Source organism: Salvelinus fontinalis, chromosome 4 (assembly GCF_029448725.1).
Source record: "Salvelinus fontinalis isolate EN_2023a chromosome 4, ASM2944872v1, whole genome shotgun sequence".
NCBI lineage: Eukaryota > Metazoa > Chordata > Actinopteri > Salmoniformes > Salmonidae > Salvelinus > Salvelinus fontinalis.
The window spans coordinates 3,603,585-3,620,283 of NC_074668.1; the positions used below are offsets into that span (position 1 = coordinate 3,603,585).

The 16,699-nt window shown below is 42.6% G+C and overlaps 1 protein-coding gene across 3 annotated transcripts in view; it reads left to right on the plus strand.

The window, feature by feature from the left end:
- The first annotated feature begins 5,733 nt into the window (after positions 1-5,733).
- Positions 5,734-16,699, plus strand: part of LOC129853005 (cell division cycle protein 20 homolog B-like) — a 40,441-nt gene continuing 29,475 nt past the window's right edge. For 2 of the 3 annotated variants that reach the window (XM_055918621.1, XM_055918620.1), the window contains exons 1-2: positions 5,734-5,944; positions 6,046-6,120. In XM_055918621.1, the coding sequence (XP_055774596.1) occupies positions 5,882-5,944; positions 6,046-6,120 (138 nt within the window). In that variant the 5' untranslated portion in view covers positions 5,734-5,881. The remainder of the gene's footprint in view (positions 5,945-6,045; positions 6,121-16,699) is intronic. The other variant, XM_055918622.1, reaches the window with a different exon arrangement.

Below are 16,699 nucleotides of genomic sequence, written 5' to 3' on the forward strand. Positions count from 1 at the left end.
TAGAGAACATGGTATCAGAGCTGACCAGACAATAGAGAACATGGTATCAGAGCTGGCCAGACAATAGAGAACATGGTATCAGAGCTGACCAGACAATAGAGAACATGGTATCAGAGCTGACCAGACAATAGAGAACATGGTATCAGAGCTGACCAGACAATAGAGAACATGGTATCAGAGCTGACCAGACAATAGAGAACATGGTATCAGAGCTGACAAGACAATAGAGAACATGGTATCAGAGCTGACCAGACAATAGAGAACATGGTATCAGAGCTGACCAGTCAATAGAGAACATGGTATCAGAGCTGACCAGACAATAGAGAACATGGTATCAGAGCTGACCAGACAATAGAGAACATGGTATCAGAGCTGACCAGACAATAGAGAACATGGTATCAGAGCTGACCAGTCAATAGAGAACATGGTATCAGAGCTGACCAGACAATAGAGAACATGATATCAGAGTTGACCAGACAATAGAGAACATGGTATCAGAGCTGACCAGACAATAGAGAACATGGTATCAGAGCTGACCAGTCAATAGAGAACATGGTATCAGAGCTGACCAGACAATAGAGAGCTGACCAGACAATATGTATCAGAAGTAAATAAAAGGAAAGAACATCATGAGATACTTATGCTATAAAGCATTTATTTACCCAGTAGTTTGGGTCCTGGATGCTGATTGGCTGACAGCCGTGGTATGTTAGACCGTATACCGCGGGTATGGCAAAACATTTATTAAGTACAGCCCTTAGTCGTGGTATATCGACCATATACCACATCTCCTCAGGCCTTATTGCTTAACGCCTGTTCAAGACTTTTCTTGCCCAGGAACCCCCCCAGGCAAGCCAGTTACCCAGGAACCCCCACCCCAGGCAAACCAGTTACCCCGGAACCCCCTTCATTATTTTGACCTCCCTACATTATAACAGGAAGAGGAAGTGAGGGCTCTAAAATAGCCTATTTACTGGAAAGGTAACTTGAAACACATTATTGCTAAGAGGAGCTGTTTCTCTGGTTAAACAAAGGTTAGCCATCTATTGGAGAAAAAAAATGACTGTCCAAATCAAGAAAGCTTACCGGCAGACAGCGGCAAAAAATGTATGTCACACACACACACACACACACACACACACACACACACACACACACACACACACACACACACACACACACACACACACACACACACACACACACACACACACACACACACACACACACACAATAAGAGCTAGAGTTGGCTCTCTGCTGACTCCAACTGACCAAAGCACAGGACTGACCCTAAAATGACCCTGCCATGGTACTGTTCTGAGAGATATGACAGGGATATACACTGAGTATAACCAAACATTAGGAACACCTTCCTAATATTGAGTTATAAGCCTCACTTGTTTCCCCTCGGAACAGCCTCAATTCGTCGGGGCACGGACTCTATAAGGTGTTGAAGGCTTTCCATAGGGATTCTGGCCCTTGTTGACTCCAATGCTTCCCACAGATTGGCTGGATGTCCTTTGGGTGGTGGACCAATCTTGATACACACAGGAAACTGTTGAGGGTGACAAACCCAGCAGCGCTGCAGTTCTTGACACAAACTGGTGCAACCTGGCACCTACTACCAAACCCAGTTCAAAGGCACTTACTTTTATTTTTTTTGTCTTGCCTATTCACCCTCTGAATGGCACACATACACAATCCATGTCTCAACTGCCTTAAGAATTAAAAATACTTCTTTAACCTGTCTCCTCTCCTTCATCTACACTGATTGAAGTGGAATTAACAACTGACATCAATAAGGGATCATAGCTTTCACCTGGATTCACCTGGTCAGTCTGTCCTGGAAAAAGCAGGTGTTCTTAATGTTTTGTACACTCTGTGTATTATGATATGTACAGAGACAATATTTATGTGATAGTGTACATACAACACCTGGATGTTGGATATGTTCAAATAATGACGTTGTTATAAAGTAAAATAGAATAGTTGTATTTATATATATTTTTTACTTTCCCATGCCTTGCCTAAAAATATGTATATTTTCTGGGTAAAGACTACAGTTTGTTTCTTTTGCATCTCTTGTCAAGAAATGAGGAATACAAATCCAAACTAAAACATGAAAGTGCTTGTGTATTTCACCCTTTAAATTTTTTCTGACTCCCCTTTCACATGGCTCTGAATAGTTTAATGATTATATGTGTGATTATTTTGGGGGTTTATGGAAAGCAGTCTATCACATTTTCAGGAATAGGCTACGGAAATGTTCGCCTTTTGGTATCCTTGATGCCGGTGTAAATCAAACAGGACGCTTGGTGTCAGAAAGAAAGGACTTGCCTTCATCCGTTAAAAAACGACTTTAGGGTCAGACCCCCTCCCCCAAAAAAACATATTACCGCCAAAGCGTGACTTGCCTTGAGACATTGTTCTAGCAAACAAATCCGTTTCTCGTTGATAAGCCCTCAGAATAAAGCACGTTTGACACCGCTTGTCGGTGACAAGTTCTACCGTTTACCGCCAAAAATGCGGGAGAGAATGCGGGAAAGAATATCTCCTGACAATACGTTTCCTCTGCAACTTAATACGAGAACACTTTAGAAAGTAACCTGCGAGGCAAATAAATGTCAGACTATATTTAGTCTATAGATTTAATCAGTAACTGATGCCGCTGTCGGTGATGAGAAGAAGAAGAAGAAGGATGATGATGATAGTGACGGCGATGATAAAGATACATGTGAGGATGATGATGATGATGATGATGATACAGATAATGATGATTAAATCGCATGTCATCACTGTACGGGACATTATAGGAAAGCATCTGTTGTCTCTCCTGTCATTGAGTGCACCTGTTTACAGCCAGGCCGCGCTGATCTCAGGCTGTGAGGGGAAACATACGGAAGTGGCAGGTGGCAGTTTAAAAAAATAAATAAAAGAACCACGTCTCTCGCGCTGTTCCCGCCCTTCAGCACTCTGAGCGGGAGCTCCAGTCTGATTGGTTCATGAGGGAGTCATAGAGACCGGCGGGCAACAGAGGGCTAACAGCCAATTATATTGATATCCAAAATATTCACACTATATTTCTGTGTAATTTTACAGCAATTACTATTATTTATTTATTTTTAAATGTCATGAACGCGGTAGCCTAGTTTAGAGCAGATAATAATGAATAGCTTAGTAATAACGATAATAATAATAGCCTAATATGACTAATTGATTCGTCAACATTGTATTGATTCGTATTACACTCTAAAAAGAACATTGTTTTAGGGGTTCTTCAAATTGGAACTGTGGGGGAACCCCTTTTACTGGATCCTCGAAGAACATTATGAAGAACCTTTTGGGGTACATTTTTTAATCCGCCCCCCCCCCCCCTCCCCCCCTTCCCTATTATAATTATTATTAATAATATGCATAACAATAACAACAATAACACAATATTTTAGTAGTCAGTGTTTATCACGATTTTAGTGGCAAAGCAGAATTAAAAAAAATCCTAACATGAGGTAGACTCCCAGCAGAGCCCCAAATCCAATGGGTTTATCCCCCAACGTGTTGATGTTAACGTGTTGATGTTCTCCGTGTCCGTAGCCAGAATGATTTTGCAGTGCTTGGTGATTGGACAGGTTTCCCGCTTTATTCATCAGAGGTGTTGGCAGGGGGAAGTCTGTCAATCACAAAACATAGCGGTGATACAGATTATTAAAACATGCACCCGACACTACTCATACCTTGGTTTTGTGGTAAATGTGTATGAGAAAAAAAACTGTTTTAATCCTGGTTTACATATCTTGTCCATAATGTAGAGGCCTATGGGATATTCTTTGAAGAGGTACGGGAGGAGGATGGTAAATGTGATCTGCATAACATACCAATACCAATTGACTTACCTTTGTATGCCTCCTCATCTGTATACCTGCAGACACAGCCACAGACAGACACAGCCACAGACACCGCCACAGACAGACACAGCCACAGACAGACACAGCCACAGACAGACACAGCCACAGACCCAGACACATACAGACGCAGACACAGACACAGCCACAGACCTAGACACATACAGACGCAGACACAGACACAGACAGACACAGCCACAGACCTAGACACATACAGACGCAGACACAGACACAGACAGACACAGCCACAGACCTAGACACATACAGACGCAGACACAGACACAGACAGACACAGCCACAGACCCAGACACATACAGATGCAGACACAGCCACAGACAGACACAGCAAGACACAGCCACAAACCAAGACACAGACACAGACAGACACAGCCACAGACCCAGACACATACAGACGCAGACACAGACACAGACAGCCACAGACGCAGCCACAGACGCAGCCACAGACAGACACAGCCACAGACCCAGACACATACAGACGCAGACACAGACACAGACCAAGACACAGCCACAGACCCAGACACATACAGACGCAGACACAGACACAGACCAAGACACAGACACAGACACAGACAGACACAGACACAGACCAAGACACAGACACAGACACAGACACAGACAGCCACAGACGCAGACACAGACCAAGACGCAGACACACACCACACAAAAGTGAGCAGTTCAGTCATCTGCACCCAATACAGCTATCCTTCAACATATTATTATAGTCTACATATTATTACCTCTTTGTTGACTGATATCCATTGAATTGTGGCCATTTTCTGTTTTTTAGAAAGATTTGCACAAATATGAAAAGATACATAGTGTCATCAGAAAACAATATAAATGTATATCACACAAGGGACAAACCTTAAACCTTAAATTGAGATCTTGACATTTTTCAGTTAAGTGCCTACACCCTACTCTCATTTCAAATTAAAAACCAAGTGTTTCATTTGGGCAGTTAGGTTCCTGTAAAGACCCCCCCCCCCCCCCCCCCCCCCACACACCAATTAAGGAGGTCCCTCGATGAACCCCACCTACTACCGGGTTATTGGAAGAACATTTTGGGGGCCATTTTCAGTGCCAAGAACCCTAAGGTTCTTCAGAGAACTTTGAGGATCTAAGAAGAACGAACCCTTGTTGAGTGTAATGACAATAACAAGCTATTGTCTATTTTAAGTCTATGTCTTCTATCTCATGGGGGTTACATTATTTAATGTAGGCCTTCTATAGACTGCTTTATCACTTCCTAGAAAAAATGTTTTGGGATCGAAATGTGTGTGTGTGTGTGTGTGTGTGTGTGTGTGTGTGTGTGTGTGTGTGTGTGTGTGTCTGTGTGTCTGTGTGTCTGTGTGTCTGTGTGTCTGTGTGTGTGTGCCTGTGTGTCTGTGTGTCTGTGTGTGTGTGTGTGTGTGTGTGTGTGTGTGTGTGTGTGTGTGTGTGTGTGTGTGTGTGTGTGTGTGTGTGTGTGTGTGTGTGTGCGTGTGTGTGCCTGTGTGTCTGTGTGTGTGTGTGTGAGCTAGTCTACAGAATTGCAAGACAATGTTCGATTGTTTCTAAATAACCACTAATAATGCTGACAGTTTAAAATAAATTACACGCTATTCTCTATAATCGCGCCAAGACCTTTAAAACTTTTGCCGCGTTGCCCTCTGTTGACTCTTTAGATTAGATATTGTTTCTCTGTGGCAGTTCATGTCTGTCTCCAGGGAAACTAGGACGCCTCCAAACAGGGAAACCCTGCTAGTGACGGGGGTCACCTTCCTATCCACCAATGGCGAGCCGACCAAACAGACTTCCCGCTCCGGCATCCGCCCCTGCGCGTATTTAGGGACTACGAAGCAAAGACACAAATCAGGTGCACATTCAGCCACAAGTGGATTTGAACGGGTAACAAGTGAAGGCTACTATTGTCAGTCAGTAAAGTTCGCAAGAGTTTAATAAATATATATTTTTTTAGCTAATATGGACTGGAAGTTGAATAGATATTCGCGTTTTAAAGTGAAAACCGAGGACACGGTGCTTTGGGTAGGTTTCGGTCCACCTACTGTTGAGTAGTGCGTAATTGTGGGATGAACGTCGAGTGGTGAACGCTATGTAAACTGTTGTTTTTTTATTCTACCGGTCAGGAGAAAATCACGAGGAGACTGCTGGTGGATTTCAGGACGAAGAGGAGACATTGCCCCGTTCCCACTACACAAAAGGTAAGGTGGTGATATCAATCATTTTATAAACTTAGGCTAGTAATAATACACATATACGTGGATTGTGCCACAATACAATGAAGCAGACACGGAGTAAATAATAGTTAAACCAGTTTGTTAAACATATCAGTGGACAGGAAAGGACAGAAGGAGAAGACATGAAAGAGGGGGATAGAAGGAGTGGGAGAGGAGAGGACAGGAGGTGAGGAGAGAACGGAGAGAGGAGAGGACAGGAGGTGAGGAGAGAACGGAGAGAGGAGAGGAGGAGAGAACAGAAAAGCAGGGAAGAGGGGAGGAGAGGATGGTGACAGTGTGGCAGTGTACCGCTGCTAGCTGTGCTAATGTGATTGACAGCTGTCAGCTACACTCCTCACTGCTGATGTCTGAAGCAGTGCCCCCCACCCTTAACAGACAGACAGACACAGAGACAGACAGACAGACAGACAGACAGACAGACAGACAGACAGGCAGGCAGGCATGCACCTTAAAACAAACTATTGTACCTATTTGATTTAATACCCCAAAAATATTTGGTTTCTCAGACTAACACAAATGCCAGTTTAGATGGTAACACAGATTGAAGTCCTACTGTGGGAGTGGGCGGGGTCTGGTGGTAAAGCTGAGTGGGCGGGGTCTGGCGGTAAAGCTGAGTGGGCGGGGTCTGGCGGTAAAGCTGAGTGGGCAGCAGATGTCAAAGAAGCAGCTGGCAGAGACAGAAACACAAGTAGCCCTGAAAGTCAAACACTCGTCCCTTATTACAAGGTGCTGGGCTGAATTCATCAATGAATTGTCAGAACCTATGATGTAATTAGTTATGAGATAGTGGTGAAATGTGCTTGGTTTTAGTACACGCTTCGAAAAAAGGGTTCCAAAAAGGGTTCTTTGGCTGTTCCCCTTTGAAGAACCCTTTTTGGTTCCAGGTAGAACCCCTTTGGGTTCCATGTATAACCCTCTGTTTAAAGGTAGAACTTTCTTTACCTGGAACCTAATGGGTTCTACCTGGAACCAATAAGGGTTCTTCAAAGGCAAACAGCCAAAGAACCCTTTTTGGGTTCTAGATAGCACCTGTTTGTGTGTATTATATAATTTGTATTTGGTCAGTAGGCAGTGTAATGTCAGCCGACTTCTGTGATTTGATAAGGTTGAGAGTGGTTCAACATGTGATTGGTTAGTAAGCAGTGTAATGTAACGTGATTGGTTAGTAGGCAGTGTAACGTTAGCTGACTGTTTTCTCATTTGTCAGCTCACGCTACAGTTGCTCCCTAACCTCTCACCCGAAACTCCGCCTCCACCCGCCAAAGGAATTAACCCACCTGCACGGGCATGCTGCATACAGGCTTTTCTTCCAACCCTGCACTAACGCACCTGATTCTACTAATCTGCTTCTCTTTGTTGCTCTGATTAGCTGCACAAGATACGGTAGAGCAGGGCCGGAGCCCTAGTGGCTCTCCAGGAAGAGGGTTGGCCACCCCTGTCTTCTCTTCTTGTTCTGATTGGGCGGCTGGGAGGCAGTGTCTTGTTAGCTGATTGGTTTGATTTACCAGCTTACCTGCTGCTGCCCTCTAGCTGTCCATGTAAACCGTCACTGGTCCGTTGATTTCACCATCTCTAACGGCTCTACAGTACAGCAGAGATCATCTACCAGATTTAGCCACGGGCCGATGTTTTTATGTTGAGCGGATGGTCGGGGGCCTGAACATAATTACAAATAATTTGTAGACTGCAAATTGACCACAAGAAGCTCAAAAAGATAATATTTGACTAAAACATAATCATTTCAAACCTTGCTTACATTTTTATACGATCACGTCTCTCTATTCTGCGTGGGAATAATTAAGATTTCCAAAATTAAAATCTCTTGGAGCTGATTTCCTGCTGTGTTACAGTCTTTAATGTCAAGCAACAAATACACAATTATATATATACAGTATGTAATAAACAAAAAATGTTAGCTCATAAAACTTGGGCTGATGGTGCCTGAATCTGATGGTCAGTCTCAGCAGAGGGAGAGAGCGGCAGACTGAGAGTCCGCTTCTCACCATCCCTCCGCTCTCCCTTTCCTCCGCTGACACTGACCAAAAAGACTCACCGTCTTCCAGCTGATGGCGAAACTCGAGTCGCACCGCATTATTCCTGCCTCATGCACCAATTCAGATTGTTACTCCTATGACCAGAGAAAAGGAAACTTTCCTTGATATCAAAAAGACCTAAGAATATAATAACAAATTGAAGCCCATCGATACACTGATTTATGGTTTATAAAAGTGTTGAATAAAAAGTGTTGACAGTGCTGAGTAAGCCCACTGGTTGTAGCGCGAGTAGAATGTGCATTTTCTGGGTTATAAAAGTGTTGAATAAAAAGTGTTAACAGATATCTCACAGTATCAACTTTGATTTAGCTTTCTTTTTTTACACCTGCTACGTTTACTGCAGATACGATAATCTGAGCTTTCCGTGGTGGCACTTGATTATGATTTCCGAGCCCCACCGGGAAGGCAGAGTTTGTACCTTCGGACATATGAAATGGGAACAGTTAGCGATCGGCTAGGAATGCCTTGGGAGATCCACCGGTCGATAGCGATCGGCTAGGAATGCCTTGGGAGATCCACCGGTCGATAGCGATCGACTAGGAATGCCTTGGGAGATCCACCGGTCGATAGCGATCGGCTAGGAATGCCTTGGGAGATCCACCGGTCGATAGCGATCGACTAGGAATGCCTTGGGAGATCCACCGGTCGATAGCGATCGGCTAGGAATGCCTTGGGAGATCCACCGGTCGATAGCGATCGGCTAGGAATGCCTAGTGGAATGTTCCACTGACTTGGATAGACATCTCTGTGTCATTATGGCGTCTGTGAGGTGCATGTTCCATTGACTTGGATAGACATCTCTGTATCATTATGGCGTCTGTGAGGTGCATGTTCCATTGACTTGGATAGACATGGATAGACATCTCTGTATCATCTGTATCATTATGACATCTCTGTATCAATATATACACTGCTCAAAAAAATAAAGGGAACACTTAAACAACACAATGTAACTCCAAGTCAATTACACTTCTGTGAAATCAAACTGTTCACTTAGGAAGCAACACTGATTGACAATAAATTTCACATGCTGTTGTGCAAATGGAATAGACAAAAGGTGGAAATTATAGGCAATTAGCAAGACACCCCCAATAAAGGAATGGTTCTGCAGGTGGTGACCACAGACCACTTCTCAGTTCCTATGCCTCCTGGCTGATGTTTTGGTCACTTTTGAATGCTGGCGGTGCTCTCACTCTAGTGGTAGCATGAGACGGAGTCTACAACCCACACAAGTGGCTCAGGTAGTGCAGTTCATCCAGGATTGCACATCAATGCGAGCTGTGGCAACAAGGTTTGCTGTGTCTGTCAGCGTAGGGTCCAGAGCATGGAGGCGCTACCAGGAGACAGGCCAGTACATCAGGAGACGTGGAGGAGGACGTAGGAGGGCAACAACCCAGCAGCAGGACCGCTACCTTCGCCTTTGTGCAAGGAGGTGCACTGCCAGAGCCCTGCAAAATGACCTCCAGCAGGCCACAAATGTGCATGTGTCAGCATATGGTCTCACAAGGGGTCTGAGGATCTCATCTCGGTACCTAATGGCAGTCAGGCTACCTCTGGCGAGCACATGGAGGGCTGTGTGGCCCCACAAAGAAATGTCACCCCACACAATGACTGACCCACCACCAAACCGGTCATGCTGGAGGATGTTGCAGGCAGCAGAACGTTCTCCACGGCGTCTCCAGACTCTGTCACGTCTGTCACATGTGCTCATGTGCTCAGTGTGAACCTGCTTTCATCTGTGAAGAGCACAGGGCGCCAGTGGCGAATTTGCCAATCTTGGTGTTCTCTGGCAAATGCCAAACGTCCTGCACGGTGTTGGGCTGTAAGCACAACCCCCACCTGTGGACGTCGGGCCCTCATATACCACCCTCATGGAGTCTGTTTCTGACCGTTTGAGCAGACACATGCACATTTGTGGCCTGCTGGAGGTCATTTTGCAGGGCTCTGGCAGTGCACCTCCTTGCACAAAGGCGGAGGTAGCAGTCCTGCTGCTGGGTTGTTGCCCTCCTACGGCCTCCTCCACGTCTCCTGATGTACTGGCCTGTCTCCTGGTAGCGCCTCCATGCTCTGGACACTACGTTGACAGACACAGCAAACCTTGTTGCCACAGCTCGCATTAATGTGCAATCCTGGATGAACTGCACTACCTGAGCCACTTATGTGGGTTGTAGACTCCGTCTCATGCTACCACTAGAGTGAAAGCACCGCCAGCATTCAAAAGTGACCAAAACATCAGCCAGGAAGCATAGGAACTGAGAAGTGGTCTGTGGTCACCACCTGCAGAACCACTCCTTTATTGGGGGTGTCTTGCTAATTGCCTATAATTTCCACCTTTTGTCTATTCCATTTGCACAACAGCATGTGAAATTTATTGTCAATCAGTGTTGCTTCCTAAGTGGACAGTTTGATTTCACAGAAGTGTGATTGACTTGGAGTTACATTGTGTTGTTTAAGTGTTCCCTTTAATTTTTTGAGCGGTGTATATATATTTTTTTAAAGGAGACAGGAGAGGAGATAGAATCCGTGTCACGATGAGACAGGGCTGTGTAAGCTGGCTGTTTTGAGTTCAGTAGCTACACATACTTCCATATCACAAATAGGATTTTTTTAAGGTCAAAATTGTATCAAACGTGTAAAATACTATTCCTTCTATGAATCAATGAAAGAAAGTCCCGTTAATGTTGAATTTCAAGTAATCGGCTTAACAGTTTTTTTGTTTTACATTGAATGATTGTTCTACATTAAACATGTACATACTACCTCAATCAGCATGACTAACTGGTGTCTGTTATAACCTCTCTACTGTATATATCCTCTCTGCTGTATATATCCTCTCTATTGTATATAGCCTCACTACTGTATATAGCCTCACTACTGTATATAGCCTCTCTACTGTATATAGCCTCTCTACTGTATATAGTCTCTCTACTGTATATAGCCTCTCTACTGTATATAACCTCACTACTGTATGTAGCCTCTCTACTGTATATAGCCTCTCTACTGTATGTAGCCTCTCTACTGTATGTAGCCTCTCTACTGTATATAGCCTCTCTACTGTATATAGCCTCACTACTGTATGTAGCCTCTCTACTGTATATAGCCTCTCTACTGTATATAGCCTCACTACTGTATGTAGCCTCTCTACTGTATATAGTCTCTCTACTGTATATAACCTATCTACTGTATGTAGCCTCTCTACTGTATATAGCCTCTCTACTGTATATAGCCTCTCTACTGTATATAGCATCTCTACTGTATATAACCTCTCTACTGTATATAGTCTCTCTACTGTATATAGCCTCTCTACTGTATATAGCCTCTCTACTGTATATAGCCTCTCTACTGTATATAACCTCTCTACTGTATATAGTCTCTCTACTGTATATAGTCTCTCTACTGTATATAACCTCTCTACTGTATATAGCCTCTCTACTGTATATAGCCTCTCTACTGTATATAACCTCTCTACTGTGTATAGCCTCTCTACTGTATATAACCTCTCTACTGTATATAGTCTCTCTACTGTATATAGTCTCTCTACTGTATATAACCTCTCTACTGTATATAGTCTCTCTACTGTATATAGTCTCTCTACTGTATATAACCTCTCTACTGTATATAGTCTCTCTACTGTATATAACCTCTCTACTGTATATAGCCTCTCTACTGTATATAGCCTCTCTACTGTATATAACCTCTCTACTGTATATAGTCTCTCTACTGTATATAACCTCTCTACTGTATATAGCCTCTCTACTGTATATAGCCTCTCTACTGTATATAACCTCTCTACTGTGTATAGCCTCTCTACTGTATATAACCTCTCTACTGTATATAGTCTCTCTACTGTATATAGCCTCTCTACTGTATATAACCTCCTACTGTATATAGCTTCTCTACTGTATATAGCCTCTCTACTGTATATAGTCTCTCTACTGTATATAGTCTCTCTACTGTATATAACCTCTCTACTGTATATAGCCTCTCTACTGTATATAACCTCTCTACTCTATATAGCCTCTCTACTGTATATAGTCTCTCTACTGTATATAACCTCTCTACTGTATATAGCCTCTCTACTGTATATAGCCTCTCTACTGTATATAACCTCTCTACTGTGTATAGCCTCTCTACTGTATATAACCTCTCTACTGTATATAGTCTCTCTACTGTATATAGCCTCTCTACTGTATATAACCTCTCTACTGTATATAGCTTCTCTACTGTATATAGCCTCTCTACTGTATATAGTCTCTCTACTGTATATAGTCTCTCTACTGTATATAACCTCTCTACTGTATATAGCTTCTCTACTGTATATAGCCTCTCTACTGTATATAACCTCTCTACTGTATGTAGCCTGTCTTTTTACTGATGTTTTATTTCTTTACTTTTTTTTTGTTCACCTAATACCTTTTTTTGCACTGTTGGTTAGAGCCTGTAAGCATTTCACTGTAAGGTCTACTACACCTGTTGTATTCAGCATTTCACTGTAAGGTCTACTACACCTGTTGTATTCAGCATTTCACTGTGAGGTCTACTACACCTGTTGTATTCAGCATTTCACTGTAAGGTCTACTACACCTGTTGTATTCAGCATTTCACTGTAAGGTCTACTACACCTGTTGTATTCAGCATTTCACTGTAAGGTCTACTACACCTGTTGTATTCAGCATTTCACTGTAAGGTCTACTACACCTGTTGTATTCAGCATTTCACTGTAAGGTCTACTACACCTGTTGTATTCAGCATTTCACTGTAAGGTCTACTACACCTGTTGTATTCAGCATTTCACTGTAAGGTCTACTACAGCTGTTTTATTCAGCATTTCACTTTAAGGTCTACTACACCTGTTGTATTCAGCATTTCACTTTAAGGTCTACTACACCTTTTGTATTCAGCATTTCACTTTAAGGTCTACTACACCTGTTGTATTCAGCATTTCACTGTAAGGTCTACTACACCTGTTGTATTCAGCATTTCACTGTAAGGTCTACTACACCTGTTGTATTCAGCCTTTCACTGTAAGGTCTACTACACCTGTTGTATTCAGCATTTCACTGTAAGGTCTACTACACCTGTTGTATTCAGCATTTCACTGTAAGGTCTACTACACCTGTTGTATTCAGCATTTCACTGTAAGGTCTACTACACCTGTTGTATTCAGCATTTCACTGTAAGGTCTACTACACCTGTTGTATTCAGCATTTCACTGTGGGGTCTACTACACCTGTTGTATTCAGCATTTCACTGTAAGGTCTACTACACCTGTTGTATTCAGCATTTCACTGTAAGGTCTACTACACCTGTTGTATTCAGCATTTCACTGTAAGGTCTACTACACCTGTTGTATTCAGCATTTCACTGCAAGGTCTACTACACCTGTTGTATTCAGCATTTCACTGCAAGGTCTACTACACCTGTTGTATTCAGCATTTCACTGTAAGGTCTACCTACACCTGTTGTATTCAGAATTTCACTGTAAGGTCTACACCTGTTGTATTCAGCATTTCACTGTAAGGTCTACTACACCTGTTGTATTCAGCATTTCACTGTAAGGTCTACTACACCTGTTGTATTCAGCATTTCACTGCAAGGTCTACTACACCTGTTGTATTCAGCATTTCACTGCAAGGTCTACTACACCTGTTGTATTCAGCATTTCACTGTAAGGTCTACCTACACCTGTTGTATTCAGAATTTCACTGTAAGGTCTACACCTGTTGTATTCAGCATTTCACTGTAAGGTCTACTACACCTGTTGTATTCAGCATTTCACTGTAAGGTCTACTACACCTGTTGTATTCAGCATTTCACTGTAAGGTCTACTACACCTGTTGTATTCAGCATTTCACTGTAAGGTCTACTACACCTGTTGTATTCAGCATTTCACTGTAAGGTCTACTACACCTGTTGTATTCAGCATTTCACTGTAAGGTCTACTACACCTGTTGTATTCAGCATTTCACTGTGAGGTCTACTACACCTGTTGTATTCAGCATTTCACTGTAAGGTCTACTACACCTGTTGTATTCAGCATTTCACTGTGAGGTCTACTACACCTGTTGTATTCAGCATTTCACTGTCAGGTCTACTACACCTGTTGTATTCAGCATTTCACTGTAAGGTCTACTACACCTGTTGTATTCAGCATTTCACTGTAAGGTCTACTACACCTGTTGTATTCAGCATTTCACTGTGAGGTCTACTACACCTGTTGTATTCAGCATTTCACTGTAAGGTCTACTACACCTGTTGTATTCAGCATTTCACTGTAAGGTCTACTACACCTGTTGTATTCAGCATTTCACTGTAAGGTCTACTACACCTGTTGTATTCAGCATTTCACTGTAAGGTCTACTACACCTGTTGTATTCAGCATTTCACTGTAAGGTCTACTACACCTGTTGTATTCAGCATTTCACTGTAAGGTCTACTACACCTGTTGTATTCAGCATTTCACTGTAAGGTCTACTACAGCTGTTTTATTCAGCATTTCACTTTAAGGTCTACTACACCTGTTGTATTCAGCATTTCACTTTAAGGTCTACTACACCTTTTGTATTCAGCATTTCACTTTAAGGTCTACTACACCTGTTGTATTCAGCATTTCACTGTAAGGTCTACTACACCTGTTGTATTCAGCATTTCACTGTAAGGTCTACTACACCTGTTGTATTCAGCCTTTCACTGTAAGGTCTACTACACCTGTTGTATTCAGCATTTCACTGTAAGGTCTACTACACCTGTTGTATTCAGCATTTCACTGTAAGGTCTACTACACCTGTTGTATTCAGCATTTCACTGTAAGGTCTACTACACCTGTTGTATTCAGCATTTCACTGTAAGGTCTACTACACCTGTTGTATTCAGCATTTCACTGTGGGGTCTACTACACCTGTTGTATTCAGCATTTCACTGTAAGGTCTACTACACCTGTTGTATTCAGCATTTCACTGTAAGGTCTACTACACCTGTTGTATTCAGCATTTCACTGTAAGGTCTACTACACCTGTTGTATTCAGCATTTCACTGCAAGGTCTACTACACCTGTTGTATTCAGCATTTCACTGCAAGGTCTACTACACCTGTTGTATTCAGCATTTCACTGTAAGGTCTACCTACACCTGTTGTATTCAGAATTTCACTGTAAGGTCTACACCTGTTGTATTCAGCATTTCACTGTAAGGTCTACTACACCTGTTGTATTCAGCATTTCACTGTAAGGTCTACTACACCTGTTGTATTCAGCATTTCACTGCAAGGTCTACTACACCTGTTGTATTCAGCATTTCACTGCAAGGTCTACTACACCTGTTGTATTCAGCATTTCACTGTAAGGTCTACCTACACCTGTTGTATTCAGAATTTCACTGTAAGGTCTACACCTGTTGTATTCAGCATTTCACTGTAAGGTCTACTACACCTGTTGTATTCAGCATTTCACTGTAAGGTCTACTACACCTGTTGTATTCAGCATTTCACTGTAAGGTCTACTACACCTGTTGTATTCAGCATTTCACTGTAAGGTCTACTACACCTGTTGTATTCAGCATTTCACTGTAAGGTCTACTACACCTGTTGTATTCAGCATTTCACTGTAAGGTCTACTACACCTGTTGTATTCAGCATTTCACTGTGAGGTCTACTACACCTGTTGTATTCAGCATTTCACTGTAAGGTCTACTACACCTGTTGTATTCAGCATTTCACTGTGAGGTCTACTACACCTGTTGTATTCAGCATTTCACTGTCAGGTCTACTACACCTGTTGTATTCAACATTTCACTGTAAGGTCTACTACACCTTTTGTATTCAGCATTTCACTGTAAGGTCTACTACACCTGTTGTATTCAGCATTTCACTGTAAGGTCTACTACACCTGTTGTATTCAGCATTTCACTGTAAGGTCTACCTACACCTGTTGTATTCAGCATTTCACTGTAAGGTCTACTACACCTGTTGTATTCAGCATTTCACTGTAAGGTCTACTACACCTGTTGTATTCAGCATTTTACTGCAAGGTCTACTACACCTGTTGTATTCAGCATTTCACTGCAAGGTCTACTACACCTGTTGTATTCAGCATTTCACTGCAAGGTCTACTACACCTGTTGTATTCAGCATTTTACTGTAAGGTCTACTACACCTGTTGTATTCAGCATTTCACTGTAAGGTCTACTACACCTGTTGTATTCAGCATTTCACTGTAAGGTCTACTACACCTGTTGTATTCAGCATTTCACTGTACGGTCTACTATACCTGTTGTATTCAGCATTTCACAGTAAGGTCTACTACACCTGTTGTATTCAGCATTTCACTGTGAGGTCTACTACACCTGTTGTATTCAGCATTTCACTGTGAGGTCTACTACACCTGTTGTATTCAGCATTTCACTGTAAGGTCTACTACACCTGTTGTATTCAGCATTTCACTGTAAGGTCTACTACACCTGGTTGTATTCAGCATTTCACTGCAAGGTCTACTA